The 16,074-nt window shown below is 49.2% G+C and overlaps 1 protein-coding gene across 1 annotated transcript; it reads left to right on the top strand.

Moving 5' to 3' along the window:
* Positions 1 to 3,145: 3,145 nt before the first annotated feature.
* Positions 3,146 to 7,734, top strand: LOC117862815 (adenosine kinase 2). The gene is made up of 13 exons (XM_034746340.2): positions 3,146 to 3,349; positions 3,820 to 3,873; positions 4,062 to 4,108; positions 4,211 to 4,242; positions 4,324 to 4,425; positions 4,534 to 4,601; positions 5,330 to 5,406; positions 5,805 to 5,902; positions 5,971 to 6,041; positions 6,301 to 6,367; positions 6,453 to 6,575; positions 6,730 to 6,790; positions 7,412 to 7,734. The coding sequence occupies exons 1-13, from the start codon at positions 3,264 to 3,266 to the stop codon at positions 7,552 to 7,554; spliced, it is 1,029 nt and encodes a 342-aa protein (XP_034602231.1). The 5' UTR covers positions 3,146 to 3,263; the 3' UTR covers positions 7,555 to 7,734.
* The last annotated feature ends 8,340 nt before the right edge of the window (positions 7,735 to 16,074 follow it).

Below are 16,074 nucleotides of genomic sequence, written 5' to 3'. Positions count from 1 at the left end.
AAACGGCTTTCACCCGCAGCCGCAATACACTTTATATGGAATTAACAATTCTGCAAAGAAACTCAATTGAGATAGTCACAGAGGTGCTTAGTTCCTGCCATGATCCAGAGGGATGACTCGTCCTTAGTTTTTTTGAAGAACCTCGTGTCCATCAATTCCTTGTGTTCAAATACTCCTCCGATCCTCTCTTTCTGCACCTCCCAGCAACCTATAATGATATGGGTGCGTACCCCTCAACGTGTTTCGCTAGGAATTGGTGTAGAGTTTCACTTGGCGCCTAGTTTACCTGGTTGCAGGCCTAATTCATGCATAGGCTAGAAAATTCCTTATAAAAAATCATAGCACCCGATGCGTTTGGAGTTGGCAGATTGTTGTTTGTATTCGCACCCTACCCACAAGGCCCCAAAGCACAACAGACACAAAAAGCTTGTTATTCCCGATATTCTATAATCACTACGGGAAACAGAAAAATTGCCGAGTGCCAGGGCACTCGGCGAAGGGCTAAAAACACTCGGCGAACCGTTTGCCGAGTGTAACACTTGGCAAATGGCACACGGCAAATTTTGAGTCGGCAAACACGAATTTGCCGAGTGTTTTGAGTCGCGCACTCGGCAAAGTCTTTGCCGAGTGGCCAGAAAACACTCGGCAACATTTTTTGCAAAAAATTAAAAAAAAAACAACCTCCGGCCAGCCACCACCACCGGCCGGCCGCCACGCACCGCCGCCGCCTCGACCCGCCGCCGCCGCCGCCCCGCAGCCGGGGAAGAAAGGAGGGCGCCAGATCTGCCGCCGCGCCACGACCCACCCCCGCCGGCCGCCACGACCCGCTGCCGCCTTGACACGCCCCCGCCCTCGCCCCGCGACCGGGGAAGTAGAGTACTCGGGGAAGAAGGGGAGGGCGCCGCCGCCTCGACTTGGCGGCGCCGCCGCCGGGGAAGAAAGGAGGGCGCCAGATCTGCCGCCGCCATGACCCACCCCCGTCGCAGCCACGACCCGCAGCCGGGGAAGAAGGGGAGGGCGCCATATCCGCCGCCACGACCCGCCCCCGCCGGTCGCCACGACCCGCCGCCGCCGCCGCCCCACGGCCGGGGAAGAAGGGAGGGCGCCAGATCTGGCCGGGGAAGAAAGGGGCCTAGGGGCGCCAGATCCGGCCGGGGGAGGGAGAGGGGAGGGGAGGGGAGGGAAGGGGACGATGTGCGCCGAGAGGGGAGTGGAGTGGAGGATGTGCGTCGGGGGAGGGAGGGCCGCCGGGGGAGGGAGCTAGGGGAGGAGGAGGGGGCGGCGTGAGGAAGGCGCGGGGGGAAGGGGGGTTTGTGGGCCGGTCCTCGGCCGGTAGGGTTAATAAAAGGGTCGCGGAGTGTCCTAGGTGGGCACTCGGTAAAGTTTTTCTTTGCCGAGTGTCTACCCTAGGACACTCGGCAAAGTTTTTTTTTTAAAAAATAAAAAATATCCAACAGTTTCAAAAAAATACCAAATTTTCGCACGAAATAAGATATGTTCTCTACTGACTATACAAAAAGTTTTGTAGTCAAACCGAACTCGACCGTCACTTCGACTCTAAATTTTATCGAATCCTTCTCAAAGTTACTATTCTTCTTCTGAGATGCTTCGGTTTGTAATCATCGTACATGATGAAATGTGCAAAACCTTCTCAAATTTTTTCCACAGCTTCCACGTATTATATCATCACATAATTACAAATCTCATGATTTTCAGACTTTGCTTTTTTTTTTTTACAATTTAAAAATACTACTGTCACACGTTCATGGTCGTGTTTCCTGAACAAGATGTTCAAAATTTGTTTTTTATTTTATAGGTCAGGTCTCAAATTGGGCCAAATAACATGAATATCATTTTTCTACTCATTTTGTTCCATAATTTGAATCACTTGCAGTTCAAATTTGACTTATACCAAAAATTTCCTTGAAATGCAATTAATTAAATAAATATAGCAAATAAATTCAAAAATATACCAAATTTTAACATGGAGTACCACATGTTGTATGTGGGGAGTAGAAAAAATTTCAAGGTGAAAAGAGGAAAAAAAAATATTTTTTTGCCTAGTGTAAAAAAAACACTCGGCAAAGCCCCCCCTTTGCCGAGTGTCTTTTTTTGACACTCGGCAAAGCCCCCTCTTTGCCGAGTGTTTTTTTTGACACTCGGCAAAGAGGGTGGTTTGCCGAGTGTTTTTTTTTGACACTCGGCAAAGACACGATTTGCCGAGTGTTTTTTTTTGACACTCGGCAAAGACACGATTTGCCGAGTGTTTTTGGCTTGGCACTCGGCAAAGAGCTTGTTTGCCGAGTGTCCGAAAAAAACACTCGAAAAAAAATACTCGACAAATTTAAGGTTTCCGGTAGTGAATGGTTGTCTATGGCCTCGAGAGAAAGCTTTCTACAATGATTACCCATTGCAATATTTTCACTCTGCACTCCTAACTAAATGCTCCAATTGAAAACAAATTATTGTGTTATGTTATTTAATATGGTATGGATGGTTATTTCACGTGACTTTAGGACCTATTTAGTTTGTGTACCTGTGCTGTGATGGACAAACATGCTACTTCATGTGATATATGCTCTTTTGTCGGGCCATTTGGGCTAGTTCATGGGCCACGGCGTGGCTTCTAGGCCGCCACTCCTGAACTTCTTTTTTCCACTACGCGGCGGCGGGCGGGGCGGGGATTTCTTTCTGGGCTCCCGCCATAGCTGCTCATTCGGCCCGACAAAATTCGGATCCCGGCAGTCAGATGCGGCCCAACATACTACGTGACTGGGCTGGCAAAGCTGGGAGCCTTTCCAGCTTTCTCTGTGTAAAGGCGGTATGGGCAGCAGCGCACCACTCACTCCCGAGAACCGACCGATCTCAAGTTGCGTCAATGTGGTTGGTGGCTGGTGGGCGAAAAGGACCCGGGCATCGTGCACCAACTCTGCTCACCAACGCTCCAAACCAATCAACCTAGAGGGTGCGGACCCACATGTCAGAGACATCCTTAGCATCACGTCGCGTGCGGGTAGCTCGCGAGGGGTTGGAGGGGCGTGCTCGTGTTCCACACACCTGTGACGTCCACCAACCCCCGCCGAACTCGAGGAGGCTGACAGGTGGGCCAACCTGGGTTTGGGAGAGCCCAACTAAAACCCCGCACCCATCACCACTTCTTCCCTCCCCCCGCACCTCGCCCACACGAACCCGAGCCCTCGCCCGCCCATCAGAAAGCCTCAGATCTCAGCCTCCGGCGCCGCCGCTTCGTTCGTGTGGAGGAAATGGCGGTGAGCGAGGGCGTGCTCCTGGGGATGGGCAACCCCCTCCTCGACATCTCCGCCGTCGTCGACGACGCCTTCCTCTCAAAGTAAGCACTCGCCTCGCCTTCTCCCCGTCTGATCTGTTTTTAGGAATTTAGTTACTCCCAGTCCGAGTGGTTTGGTCGTTGTTTTGGTGGTTTCGCAGCGTAGTCTCATCAGATCCGCGTCGGGAACGATGCCGTTTTGCGTGCAACTTAATCTTAGATGCATGCACGTGCTGCACAAGACACGCATCTCATGGGGCACTGATCCGAAATTGTTTATCATTGACTAAACACAATAGCGATCAGCGGGCGCTGTCGCTGCAGTGCTGCACTGAAATTCATCGTCACATGGGTGTTGCTGTTGCACGTCTAATTTTAGGCTAGATCTCGAAATTTTTTGGGGGATGTAAGATTGCCTCTTCTTTTTTTGTTGGCGGCGACAATGCCATGCTGCTTGATTATTAGTACTAATTTGCCAGATACGTGTTTTAATCATGATGCAATACTGACCTACATCACAACTGCTGTTTTAGGTATGATATCAAGCTGAACAATGCCATTCTGGCCGAGGAGAAGCACTTGCCTATGTAAGTATTTCTATCGCTGATCCTGTTATATATACTGATTTTGTTATTTTTGGATGTATTTTGTCAAGCTGTTACAAGCTATTTGTTTAATCTGCAAACTGAACACTTCAATTTATCTAGAAGACATGTAAGCACTCTTCTACTGTGTACGATTGTATGCTGTTGTTTAATAAGGTGGTTTTTGACAGGTACGATGAGTTGGCCAGCAAGAGCAATGTTGAATACATTGCTGGAGGTAATGCTTCGTAATATGTATATGCAGTAATCTGGTCCATAAATTGTTGCAGCTTGGTGACTCTTCTGATTGTCTGTATCTTCATTCTTTTCATTGTTACAGGAGCCACCCAGAACTCTATCAGGGTTGCCCAAGTAAGCTGTTAGTCTGCTAAAATGTGAACAATAGAAAACTGCAGCTGCATCAGTTTGTTGATGGTATGCCATGGTTTTCAGTGGATGCTTCAAACTCCTGGTGCAACGAGTTACATGGGATGCATCGGAAAGGACAAGTTTGGTGAGGAGATGAAGAAGAATGCTCAAGCTGCAGGAGTTACTGTTAGTTCTTAACCTCTTTTTCTTCATGACATTTGAAACGGTAATTTTCTTCTTTGCCGGTTAATTGACTAATGTGGCCTTGATCTTGTCACATACTCGCATACTCAGGCTCACTACTACGAGGATGAGACAGCTCCTACCGGCACATGTGCTGTATGTGTTGTTGGCGGTGAAAGGTTTGTTGTCCAAAAGTCATTTTTGTGGTTTTGATGCTTAGCTTTAATTGTTGGTAGTGATTCCTTTACATTACATTTAATTTCTATTACATTAAATTGAACCATTGCATGATTCTGATAATATATATTCGTATCATTATCCTTTCCTCGATCCTCTGTAAGATCAGCGCACAAGTTGCTGTGTATTGGCCATCATTGCGTTATCACTAGCATGCATAATTTGAGGCTTACAATTTTGGCAGTGCCAACAATGTTGGAGCAGTAATTGCATTCTGTATCTTTGAAGATCATGCTAACATTTGCAGAAATAAGTTGATATTGTTTAATGTAAACATATTGCTCGCTTGCTGTGTTGTTGTCTCTTTTGTTCATTCTGGCCCTTCTTTACACATCAAATTAGATCTGAGGTACCTGTTTTTTTTTGCCCTTTTGTATTGCATGCTACAGCTAGGCATCTTCCAGCTCTGTCCATACGAGTGTTCTGTGCTATGACATACACGAAATATGTAAATTTTAGAAAGGTGTAGGATTCTTGTTCCATGTTTCTTTTTGCCAGAAACATGTCTTAATGCTATAAAACATTTAATCTTTGTAGTTAGGCAAAATTCTATCCTAGTATCATCTGTTTGTGCCAAGGAATTCAAAATGTTTTGCTTTTCCATTTCACAAGATTTTGATTGCCAGTACTTTCTTCTTCAAGAATATCAGTTATTTCATTCTGTAACCAGGTCACTGATTGCAAATCTGTCGGCGGCAAACTGTTACAAATCTGAGCATCTAAAGAGACCAGAGAACTGGGCACTAGGTATAATACTCAACACATCTATTGAGCTCAGGTTGATTTTAGCTAAAACCATGCTCATCAGTTTGTTGGGGGAATTTTTATATGTCAAATTTGAAATTCCGAAGTTGCTCAATGCTATGCAAATTGTGTAATTTTGCTAGTCAACTACTACTGTTGTCCATTTATTGCGGATAGGATGCCAAAATGGTTTGTACTCTTATTTATTTCAAGTTGCACTATTGAAGTGAATCGTTACATTGTTTTGCGAGTTAAAGTAATTTGCATGAACATATTTGATTTGTGGCCAACAAAATTTTTAGCACATAATGCGTTGCCGTTGACTGAGTTCCTTATTTTGTGCTCTATTATCTGAAACTTTGCTAGTTCTTTTACCTGAACTATACCATTATTGATGACAGTTGAGAAGGCAAAATACATCTACATTGCTGGTTTTTTCCTTACGGTGTCACCCGATTCGATTCAGCTAGTTGCTGAGCATGCTGCAGCAAATAACAAGGTAAATGTTTATTATGGAATTATCCCTTTAAAATTGTCGCTAGAGGTTAATTGATCTGTTATTTTCAGGTGTTCCTGATGAACCTTTCTGCTCCCTTCATCTGTGAGTTTTTCCGTGATGCCCAAGAGAAGGTTCTCCCGTAAGTGTTATCTTCTATACCACAACGTTCAATGTTTTGAATTTCATCTGAGATTGCATAATGAAACCCAAGCAAAAATATGTAAAGCAATGTTCATTCTTGTGAAGACATTTTCTTATGTTTGGCCCATGCTAATCTTCCTGTCTTAATTAACCTTCTGTCCTGACATGGAGGGCCTTACTTTGTACTTTGTTGCCAATGCATTTTTTATGGATTAAGTCATGTTTGAAGATATGTTTGCTACTTATTATCAATATAGGTATGTTGACTACATCTTCGGAAATGAAACTGAGGCAAAGATCTTTGCCAAAGTCCGTGGATGGGAGGTAATTACTGAATAGTATTCTTTACTCGAATAATATTTGTCTTTGGTGATTGTGATACTGATTAATTACCTATGATAAAATGTAGACTGAGAATATTGAGGAGATTGCTTTGAAGATCTCCCAACTTCCTTTGGCTTCTGGCAAGCAAAAGAGGATTGCCGTCATCACTCAGGGTGCTGATCCAGTGGTTGTTGCTGAGGATGGAAAGGTACTTGTTCTTGTCAGTTCAATGCTTAACGATATAACATGAAATTTGATATCTTGCTCATTAAGTGATGGTTAATATGAGTTGATATCTGCCATATTGAGTGTTTTCATCCAAGCTGGTTAATATGATGAACTAATTATTGTGTTGATAATAGGTGAAAACATTCCCTGTGATCCTATTGCCCAAGGAGAAGCTTGTTGACACCAACGGTGCAGGTACATGTTTCTTTAGTCTTGAGGATTGATTTGTGTGCTTGGTTCAAAGGGTTGATCTCTGCTTCTGGCCTTTCTCTGGAATGCTAGTTGGTGTGTTTTCTAAGAAGGCTTCTTAAGAATGTTTATCATCAGTATGTCTAAAGATGCCTTCTAGGATAACTTAGGATGATTTTTTCAAACAAGCTAATCATCGGTCTTCTTTCTTATTCTGTGTGAATTAATTCCAAATGCTCCATAGTCCATATATTCAATTGTCATGTTATGAATCAGTATGTTCTGGTAAAATTGGTGTGTTTTCTAGGAAGGCTTCTTAACAATGTTTTAGTGTTTTATCATCAGTATATCTATAGATGCCTTCTAGGATAACTTAGGTGATTTCTCACACAAGCTAATGACCAGTCTTTTTTGTGTGCTCTGTGATAAATCAATTCGAAATACTCCATAGTCCATATGACTCAGTGTATGTGTTCTCGTAACCTGCAATAAAATTGTGTGGTACAAACCTACTACAACAGTACTGCAACTCAAATTTGGATAAATGCCAGCAAATGGGTTTGGTTTGAGGGTTGTGTAAATTTTGTCTGCTGCTCCTAATAAGTAATCGTCCTTGATGTTTGGCAGGTGACGCGTTCGTTGGAGGTTTCCTCTCTCAGTTGGTTCAGGGCAAGAGCATCGAAGACTCCGTGAAGGCTGGTTGCTACGCCGCCAACGTGATCATCCAGCGCCCTGGCTGCACGTACCCTGAGAAGCCTGACTTCAACTAGAGCGAGGGACCGTTATAGGCACTTATTCTTAACCGCCGCTGAGTGGTTTGGTGCGTTCGACCTGTATTCTTCCGAGGCTTTTTCTTCCTATCCGGCCAATATTTTTGCCGTGATATTTGTTGCACAACTATAAACGTCGACGTTGTCGTTGTATAAGGCAGGATCTGCCAGCTTCGTGTCTCCTGTGTTGCTTCGCTGATGCTTGCAATGCTACGAGAATGGGTGTCAAGCGATATGTGTGTGCTCATTTTGTTGTATTGTATTGCTCTGTTTCTGCCTTGCCAATCCCTCTTCCTAGCAGGCTGTAACCGTTATTGTCCAAATAGGTGCACCTGGCAGAAGGTCCATGTTTGATCAACAGCTTGATTGGCTTCTCTCTGGGGTGATGTTTGGTTGAGCATGCTGGGTGTCGACTCGTATCCTTCTTTTGCATTGCAGTACTGCATCTGCATCGAGAGAGGCTGAGATGTGGACCTGCTCTCCCACGTGGCTTACATGTGAGCCACTGACCATGCAGGTGCAGCACGAGACTCGCCGAGCGTCAAGAATTCCAATCATCTGGAAAAATGTAACAAAGCTAAGGGTTAGTGAGACAGGAAGACGAGAGGAGAGATCGTGCTGAACTGATTGCAGCCCAGCCCAACCGAACAGGAAATAACGGCCCTATCGCACTCTGAGGGGAAAATGGCCCAATGAAGCTGCGCCTAAATTGTTTTTGACGCAGTCATCGAGCGTATCCAAATGGTACATAATGCAATATTTTCTCACTAGTACACTTTGCAAGAATACTTTTTTTTTGAAGCGAAGATTCTTTTTAGCAATAAACTCACACATAGGGGAAAAAAAAAATAAAAACTGGCAGTAGAGCAAGCAAGAAAATCACCCGCCACCGCGCAACGCATCACTTCTTCTGGCCTCGAGAGAATCAAGGCCGGCTGCCAAGCCAAGCATCAAATGTGCAATTCATACTTGCATCGTGGGGTGCCGGTCTTTCGGTCACTGGAATTCCTGTGTCGTTATCGGCTGCTTTTGGTGCGAGCTCACTGCTCAGGGTGGCCGGCCGCAATTCGGTAGTCGGCTCTCGGCTGCATTTCTGCATTTCAGGGTGTTCGCCAAAGTGACAGCGATGTGGAACCAGTAGTGATTCGCTGACAACCTGGAGGATCGTTACATTAACCTAACTTTACTTTCCTTGGCAGCCTCTAACACACTTCTGAAATTTTGTTGGCCGGCAATAGCAGTCACATCGTTCACGCATCAAAAGGGCACTGGGGTGACCTGCTCGTGCTCCTTTTTTCCTGATCTGCCTGACGCTCAGGTGGTTACACGGAAGAATGGTGCCGAGATGACAAGAAACGCAATGGGTATCGATCAGGAGAAGCACCGCGCCGAAACAAAAACGGCGGACGTGGCTGAGGTGCAGTCACCAAACTACCTTTCTGTTCTCCCGTCCAAAAAAAAGGCCCGGCCGAGCGGGGGTCGCGTGAGGTACTCGCTCCGATTTTTCTACTTAGATTAAGTGTACGTCTAAATGCATAATAATATTTATTTTTTAATAGGAGATAACATCCGATCTCTATATCCACACTTAGATATATACATCCAAAAAATTATAAGAGTTCTTAGACTTCAATTCTCAAAACTGAGAAACCTAACAAACAAGAGAAAAACACAAGACTATGAAAGAAAGTTAGAAAGACTAAGTTTCGAACTTTTTCTACGTACTTGCTTCAACCTTATTTTGTACTCATGCATCAATAAATCTTCAATCACTCGTCTACTTAGAAATTCTTGATGTCAGAAGCGTCCTGCAGTAAAATGGCCACTTGATGCTTGTCAAACCATATCGTGGAGGAACCGAACTGAGTCGATATCGATCATGGCCTCAAGCAATCTCACATCACACCCGATGAAAAACATCCACCAACCACCGTGGCAGTGGCAACCGGCAGAGCTCCCAAGACGACGCCTCAAGGGAGGGGATGACACCACTGCGCCGCCATCATCCGACCAAACTGGTCAAGGTCTTCACCTGAAAAGCTCGCCGGAGAGGAGGGAATAGGAGCCGCGGACGACGCCTTCAAGAAGGTAAACGGTGCCCTCGGGCGTCGCCTCATCAGCCTGCAAATAGGCCCAAGCTTTCGCCTGCACCCTATTTCCTACAGCACACTACCGGCCCAGAGCAGTCGGAGCAGCAAGGCGACAGCCGGTTAGAGGGGTGCGGCCAGCTAAGAGAAGCCTCAACCTGGCCGGCCCTCCAGCCAGTGGCGCGACGGCAGCGCATCCCTCCCCCGACACTAACCGGAAGGCAACGGCGAAGGGAGAAGACGAGTCCTCACCCGAGCTGCACATCCGACGATGGGAGAAGCAGATCCAGTCGGGTGAACACGGATCCTGTCTCTGGCGTCGGCAATGAGGCCCGCGCGTAGAGGCCACCGTGGCGTCCCCCAACTTGCCGGAGCGCCGTGGCCGCCCTCGCCCCCTAAAAAGCTACCACCGCCGCTCTTGTCGCCGGCGGCGACAACAACATGATCTAGATTTTTGGGGGAGGAAAGACTCGAGGGAGGGGTTGCACGCGTGGAAGGAGGCCTTGCCGCCGCAGTCCTTTCGCCCGCGCGGGCTTCCGGCAACACGCTCCGGCGGTAGCGAGGTGGAGGGATGGTAGAGGGGAGGCGCTGTAGGGTCACGGCGGTGGTCCGCCCGTGCCACCCCTAGGGGCGACGCGAGCAGAAGGATAAGACACGATTTAGGAATTTAGGAATGTCAAAACGATCTGTAATTTGAAATGGATGGAGTAGCTAGCATTACTACGGTTGTGGGAAATGGTTACCGTGCATTACTTCTCTGTTTAGCCTTCTTCACAGGGAGAGAGAGAGCCCAGTTGCGTTCCACGTTTCCACTGCACATGCAGCAAGTGCGAACGAGTCCTTTGGTCCCTGACATGCCGCACGTGCTTATGGGTGGATAGGATAGACAGACAGGCCGTTATGGCACATGGGACACCACTAATCCATTTACGTCCGGCACAAGCAGCGCCTTTGCAAGTTCTTATTTTCTTGTTTTTCATTTTTAAGATATGCGTAGCAAGTTTTTTATTAAGAAGAAGAGAATTACAACGATGCAACTTAAGGAGAGACCCTAAAGCTTAGAGTTACAAGAACCACCATATGCGACCAACAACAGAAGCACAACAATACTAAAAGGAAACCACAACACCGCCACCACACTAAACGCGACCTGAGACGATTGAAACCTGTAGGAGATAAGGACACCATGAACACACGCACATCAACGATAGCCTAACAACACGGAGCTAGTGAAGGTAGAGCGAGAATATCATGTAAGACGGTGCCTCCAAAGGAGGAAGCAACACCAACACCACCATCGTCCGTTTGCCCACGGAGGAGCAGACCAAGTCTTCACCTGGTAAAACCAAATGGATTTGTCGGCCACAACAACGCCCCCAACGAGGTGAGCTACATTAAGGAATGCAACCGTTATCGGCACCAGCGAATTCCAGGCAATGCTTTCGCTAAGGCCCCCCAAAACCAACTCCACGCAGCCGATCGCCAAGGCCTGAATGAGAGGCAAATCGATGGGATGGCAGCGAGCAGTCCACAGCGACGACAATAGGAAACATCTGCAGGTCAACGACCACCATCTCGACAACAACCATCGGCAGAAGAGCGAGCAACTCAAGAGCAAGTGACCCACTGCGGTAGGGCGGGAGGCTCCGGCGGCAAGTGGGTCATCCACGGGCCATCCATGAAGGGCGACCGTAGCACGACTAGGGTGAAGGGAGGGGGAAAAGGAAGGGAAGGGTACGGGGAAGGGGTCAGGATCGTGCGTGGCATGTAGGAGCCCAAGTTGGCGAAGAGCGACTAGTGACCATGGTGTGGGGCGAGGGAATGTCTTCTACCGATGAGCACACCACCCTGGTTAACCATGCCCACGAGCCCCGCCGCACCAGATCCAGGAGCGGAGCATGACCCCACCAAGGGCGCTGCCTCCACGCCCACGTGCGGTCGCCCGACGATGCCCGCAACCTCCACCAGCGGCAACCCCCGCGACCATCCAACAACGCGCCCAAGAAAAGGCCGAGCCTTGCGGAGACGGCCACGATGGTGTACGGGTTCCCGAACCCGCAGCGCGCCACGCACGTGTCCCATGGACCGCCACTGGCACCAGGCATGGCAGCGAAGGAGGGGCAGGCGGTTCCCGTGCCCACGAGCCACCCCACAGCGGCGGTGGTGGCGGAGGTGGGGAGCAGGAGGGTTAACCAAGTGGTTGATTTGTAGGCAGGGAGAATTACGAGACCAAGAGCTCGAAGGTAATCGTGAGAATACGAAGGTTTAGACAGGTTCGGACCTCCGGATAGTAAAACCCTACGTCCTGTGTTTTGCTGGATTGTATTGCTGGTATGGTATGCGGAGAGTTAACCTGCCCTCGGGAGGCGGACCTGACCGTGGCCGCCCGAGCCAAACCCCCCCCCCCATCCGCGTCCTCCTTGTGACACGCGGTGGCACCCTCACGCGGTGCCCCACGCCGCCGCACCGGGTCACCCACGCGAGGCCGATGGCGCGGTGGAGCACAAAGAGCTGAAGGCGCGGCGGAGGGGGGAGCGACGCTCCGAGCCCCAGTGACAGCGGCGGCGGCCATAGGATCTAGGGTTAGGAGTGGGACTCGGGAGAGACAGAGGTGGCTCCACTATCACCTTCCTTGTCGCTCGCCAGACTTCCGGCTCGCGGCACTTGCGGCGGCGGAGGCAGGGAGTGGTGGAGGCGGGCCTAGCAGCGGGGAGGTGCGCCGGCCGCTCGAGTCGCCTGGCTCGAGCGAACGAGGGGTGGGAGGAAGAAGAAGATTCTGCTTGCTCCGAGATCTGCAAGTTCTTGTCGGGACGTTTTTGCTTGCTTGTGTGCACCGCAGCGCCGAGGACTGCAGAGCACCACGCATTTTTGGTCCGAGGGGATCGACACCTGCACACGGCACGCCCGCTGTTCGTACAGGCCACGTACGTACGTGGTAACGTACGGGGCCTCCTTCCAGGTACGCACGCACTTGTGGTGCGTGCGAGTTCCATCGACTACAGTGATACTCCGTAGGCCAGTCGATCGCCATCGCGAGGGCTAGGCAGTTTGAGTTTCGCTTCCTCACTCCTTTTCGCACAAGCGAACTTGTAATCTGGATCTCCTCCTTCCTCTTGCATTTAGTTGGTGAGTTCGACATCGTGCGCCCATGCTCGAGGACAGCGGCCAGTGCTGGTCCACCTGGCCAGCAGCGGCCACTGTATGCATTGCACGCAAACGCAACACCGACGGCGACCCCTAAGCTATAGACTTTAGAGCTAGGCAGAGGGGCCATCAGATACGAGTTCTATCCCTTGGTTTTTCCGTTAGTAGCATGATAACCATGACATGGTTTCTTTAGATAATGATGCAACACCACGATCGTGTTGGGAGGATAAGCTGATGGGTGATGGCCTGACGGGGGAACAAATGAAAGACAGCCCAAGACACTGGACCCGACCGCCTACCGGAAAGCGCCCAACGGAAAGCGAAACGCACCACCGTACAGGTAGCTCGTCCGGCGCGCACTCGAGCTCGAGCCCCAGCCAGATTCGATCCTATCCACCTCGGCGAGCGACCGCACCACGTGCCCGGCCGCAAGCGGTCGCCGGCCGGCCGGCCGGTGGCCCGCGCACGCGAACGCAACGTGGCGTGTCCGGCGGGTGGGCATCCGCGTTCGCGCCGGTCACATGGCGCCTCTCTCTGCGGCTCCGCCTGCTCCGTTCCGCCCCAGGGATGACGATGAGGGGTTTTGCTTCTTTTTTTCTTCCTTTTCAAATCAGGAAGCCTTGCTGGATGCTCTTATCAGCTTATCAAAAGCCCTACGCCAAACCTCATCGCGCTAGTACGCCCCAAGTGGCGACGTGCTAGCCGAGCAATTGTTTTCGCCGTAATTAACCGCACGCAATCTCGCCGCATGTCCCTCTCCGAACACTGATCGACACGCTGGAACGGTCTCAATCGGCATTATCACAATTCCACACGGTAGGGTGCTAAAGCTCCCGCTGACAGTCCAGGCGAATGGTATCAAGGCAGAAGGCGCTCTTTAATCCAATCGATCACACCAGCACTACTCTGACTTCGCCGCGAAGGTTCACTGGCTAATCCAGAGCTGCCGAGGTATTCTGCTACGATCGACGGGGAGGATGTGGCCGGTGATGATCGATGATTACCCCACACATAATGACACGGCGTGACATCGATAGATGCTGCTCTCGATTGATAGTGGCACAGCGTCTCCGAACAGCTCCGAGGCCCCTTAACGATGTGCGTAGCGAATGCAACATTATCTGTTAAATTATTGGTTCCGCGAAAGGGATCGCTGACCTAACAACCACTTATTGGATCCGTTTGTAGAAACTGTCTGGCGTTTCGATCGTACTTGCAAACAGAGGCATACGGGAGACTGGAAATTAAAAGCACAGCTCGATCTGCAGTGATATTGCACTGTTGCAGCATCCAAGCGCACCATGGTGGTAACATGCGATCTGACGGTAAGCACGTGGGCTCGGCTGAACAAATCAAACTTGGGAGCACTAATCAAAGCAACAAACAGGTTACAGATATCTTTTCCCTCCCTGTGGGCACTGACCCAGGTGTGATGCCACCAATGCAAAGCGGGTCCTGTCCCGTAGGGGTGTGGGGCAATAGTAATCCTTGAAGAATCATCGGACGGTTGCATCATTCTGAGATTCAAAGATTCCTACACACAGTTCGAAATAATACTAGCAAGGTTTGTTAAAGCTAAGATACGCAAGGTTAGGCTGGTAGCAAGGTTCAAAATATTTAGGTGGTCAGGGTCGTCGCTGGGCCAGGCTGCGAGCTGTTGGTGCCGGCACGGCTCGGTCGTCCCTGATTATTCACTGTTCCCGGTTTGACCTGACACTCCCCTACCTCACTATCTTCCGTTCCATTATTGACGATAATGGATGGGCGTGGAGGTGGACGGCAGTTGAGTGCTCTCCATGTTCCGTCCGCCAAGCACGCGAGCCTGCCCCTGCCCGGAGGCCGACCGTGCGGTCCAGAGAAAATAAGGCGAGGGGCCTATCAGGACGGGCCAACTGCTTATAGGCGCACCACCAGTCAAACGGCCAACGTCTCCCTTCGATGATCTGCCGTTTTCGCGTGCCCCGACGGGGGTCTCGCCCCGCGGGGTTCGGGTTCGGCGGCACCCGTCGAATTTTCCTTGCGAACCAAGCCAAAACGAGCTCCGGGGGGGGGGGGGGGGGGGGGGGGGGGGGGGGACGGGACAGGTGCCCCGCGCGACGCGACGCGACGGGACAGCTGCCCGCCGAGAGCGAGGCGAGAGGACGGGGGAATAAGCCGACGAATATGCCTCGACTGGACGAGGTGCAGCGCGCGCGCAAAGCGTGACAGGTCGACGCTGCTGCATCTGCAAACGGACGACGCGCTTCCGACCACAACGTACTTCTGCTTCAAGCAAAGGGAGAAAAGGGTGCGTCGTGGAGCCGGGACGAGCAGAGAAAAAGGTGCCCAGGAAAAGAGAAAAAGGGCCAATGGGATCTTTTCATCGGTGGGGAATGAAGAAATCGTACACATGAGCATACCAAAAAGCTCCGTGTTTTAGAAATTCTTAGCTAAAGTTTAACCCGATTTAAGATGTTGGAGGCTAATTAGGAGTATTATATATAGGCTAATGATAAAAATAATGAGGGCTAATTCGCGAGACGAATCTATTAAACCTAATTAATCCATGATTAGCCCTCATTATGCAATTATTTTTATTATTACCTTATATTTAATACTCCTAATTACCATCCAAACATCTGATGTGACTCGGCTAAATTTTAACACAAGAATCCAAACACTCCAGGGAAACTAGTTCTAGAATTTAAAAGTTGTCCAACAAAGAATGCAACTCTAGCATGCACCATCCAGCATTTTCTACTAACTTCTTGTAGTGATCTACTATTGGCAACGTGTCTTCTAGTAACATTCATAAGTTAGTAGGGGTATATGTGCTTTTTCACCTATTTATTGGTTTGTGTGAATTGTGTGAAGGATGCTAGAGTTATATTTTTTCATGGACGGAGGGAGTAGAAGTCTAAGCAAAAAATCTTTTAATCTCATCAGGGGAGGAAGAAGAAATTGTGCACTTGGACATACGAAAAAGCTCCGTGGTTTAGAACCACAACTAACTAGGAGTCAAGCGTGGGAGCGGTATGTTTCAGATGTGACAGACTGGAGCGTACACTCATTGGGATCTTTTCATAGGTCACTCATCGAGGGAAGAAGAAATTGTACACTTGGAATTGGAAGGGAGTATGAAAAAGATCCGTGGATAATTGAGAGCGTCAGAAGCACACCCGAGCCACCCAGACCCATCTCGTTTTAGAGCCACAACTAACTAGGGTGCTGTTTGGTTGGCAACCTGATACCGCTAATGAAAATGAAAATATACTGACTTTCTTTAATTGCACATGGTAATGGTATT

This window comes from Setaria viridis, chromosome 1 (genome assembly GCF_005286985.2).
Source record: "Setaria viridis chromosome 1, Setaria_viridis_v4.0, whole genome shotgun sequence".
In the NCBI taxonomy this organism is placed as follows: Eukaryota; Viridiplantae; Streptophyta; class Magnoliopsida; order Poales; family Poaceae; genus Setaria; species Setaria viridis.
The sequence above is the reverse complement of the archived record's forward strand: the minus strand, read 5'-3'. Positions and strand labels throughout refer to the sequence as shown.

What these genes read in the sequence shown, in the direction of transcription:
- LOC117862815 (XM_034746340.2), top strand. Translation starts at nt 3,264, where the DNA reads ATGGCGGTGAGCGAGGGCGTGCTCCTGGGGATGGGCAACCCCCTCCTC. An exon ending in GAGGAGAAGCACTTGCCTAT is followed by an intron (nt 3,874 to 4,061) that starts GTAAGTATTTCT and finishes GGTTTTTGACAG; the next exon opens with GTACGATGAGTTGGCCAGCA. An exon ending in ACCAGAGAACTGGGCACTAG is followed by an intron (nt 5,407 to 5,804) that starts GTATAATACTCA and finishes TATTGATGACAG; the next exon opens with TTGAGAAGGCAAAATACATC.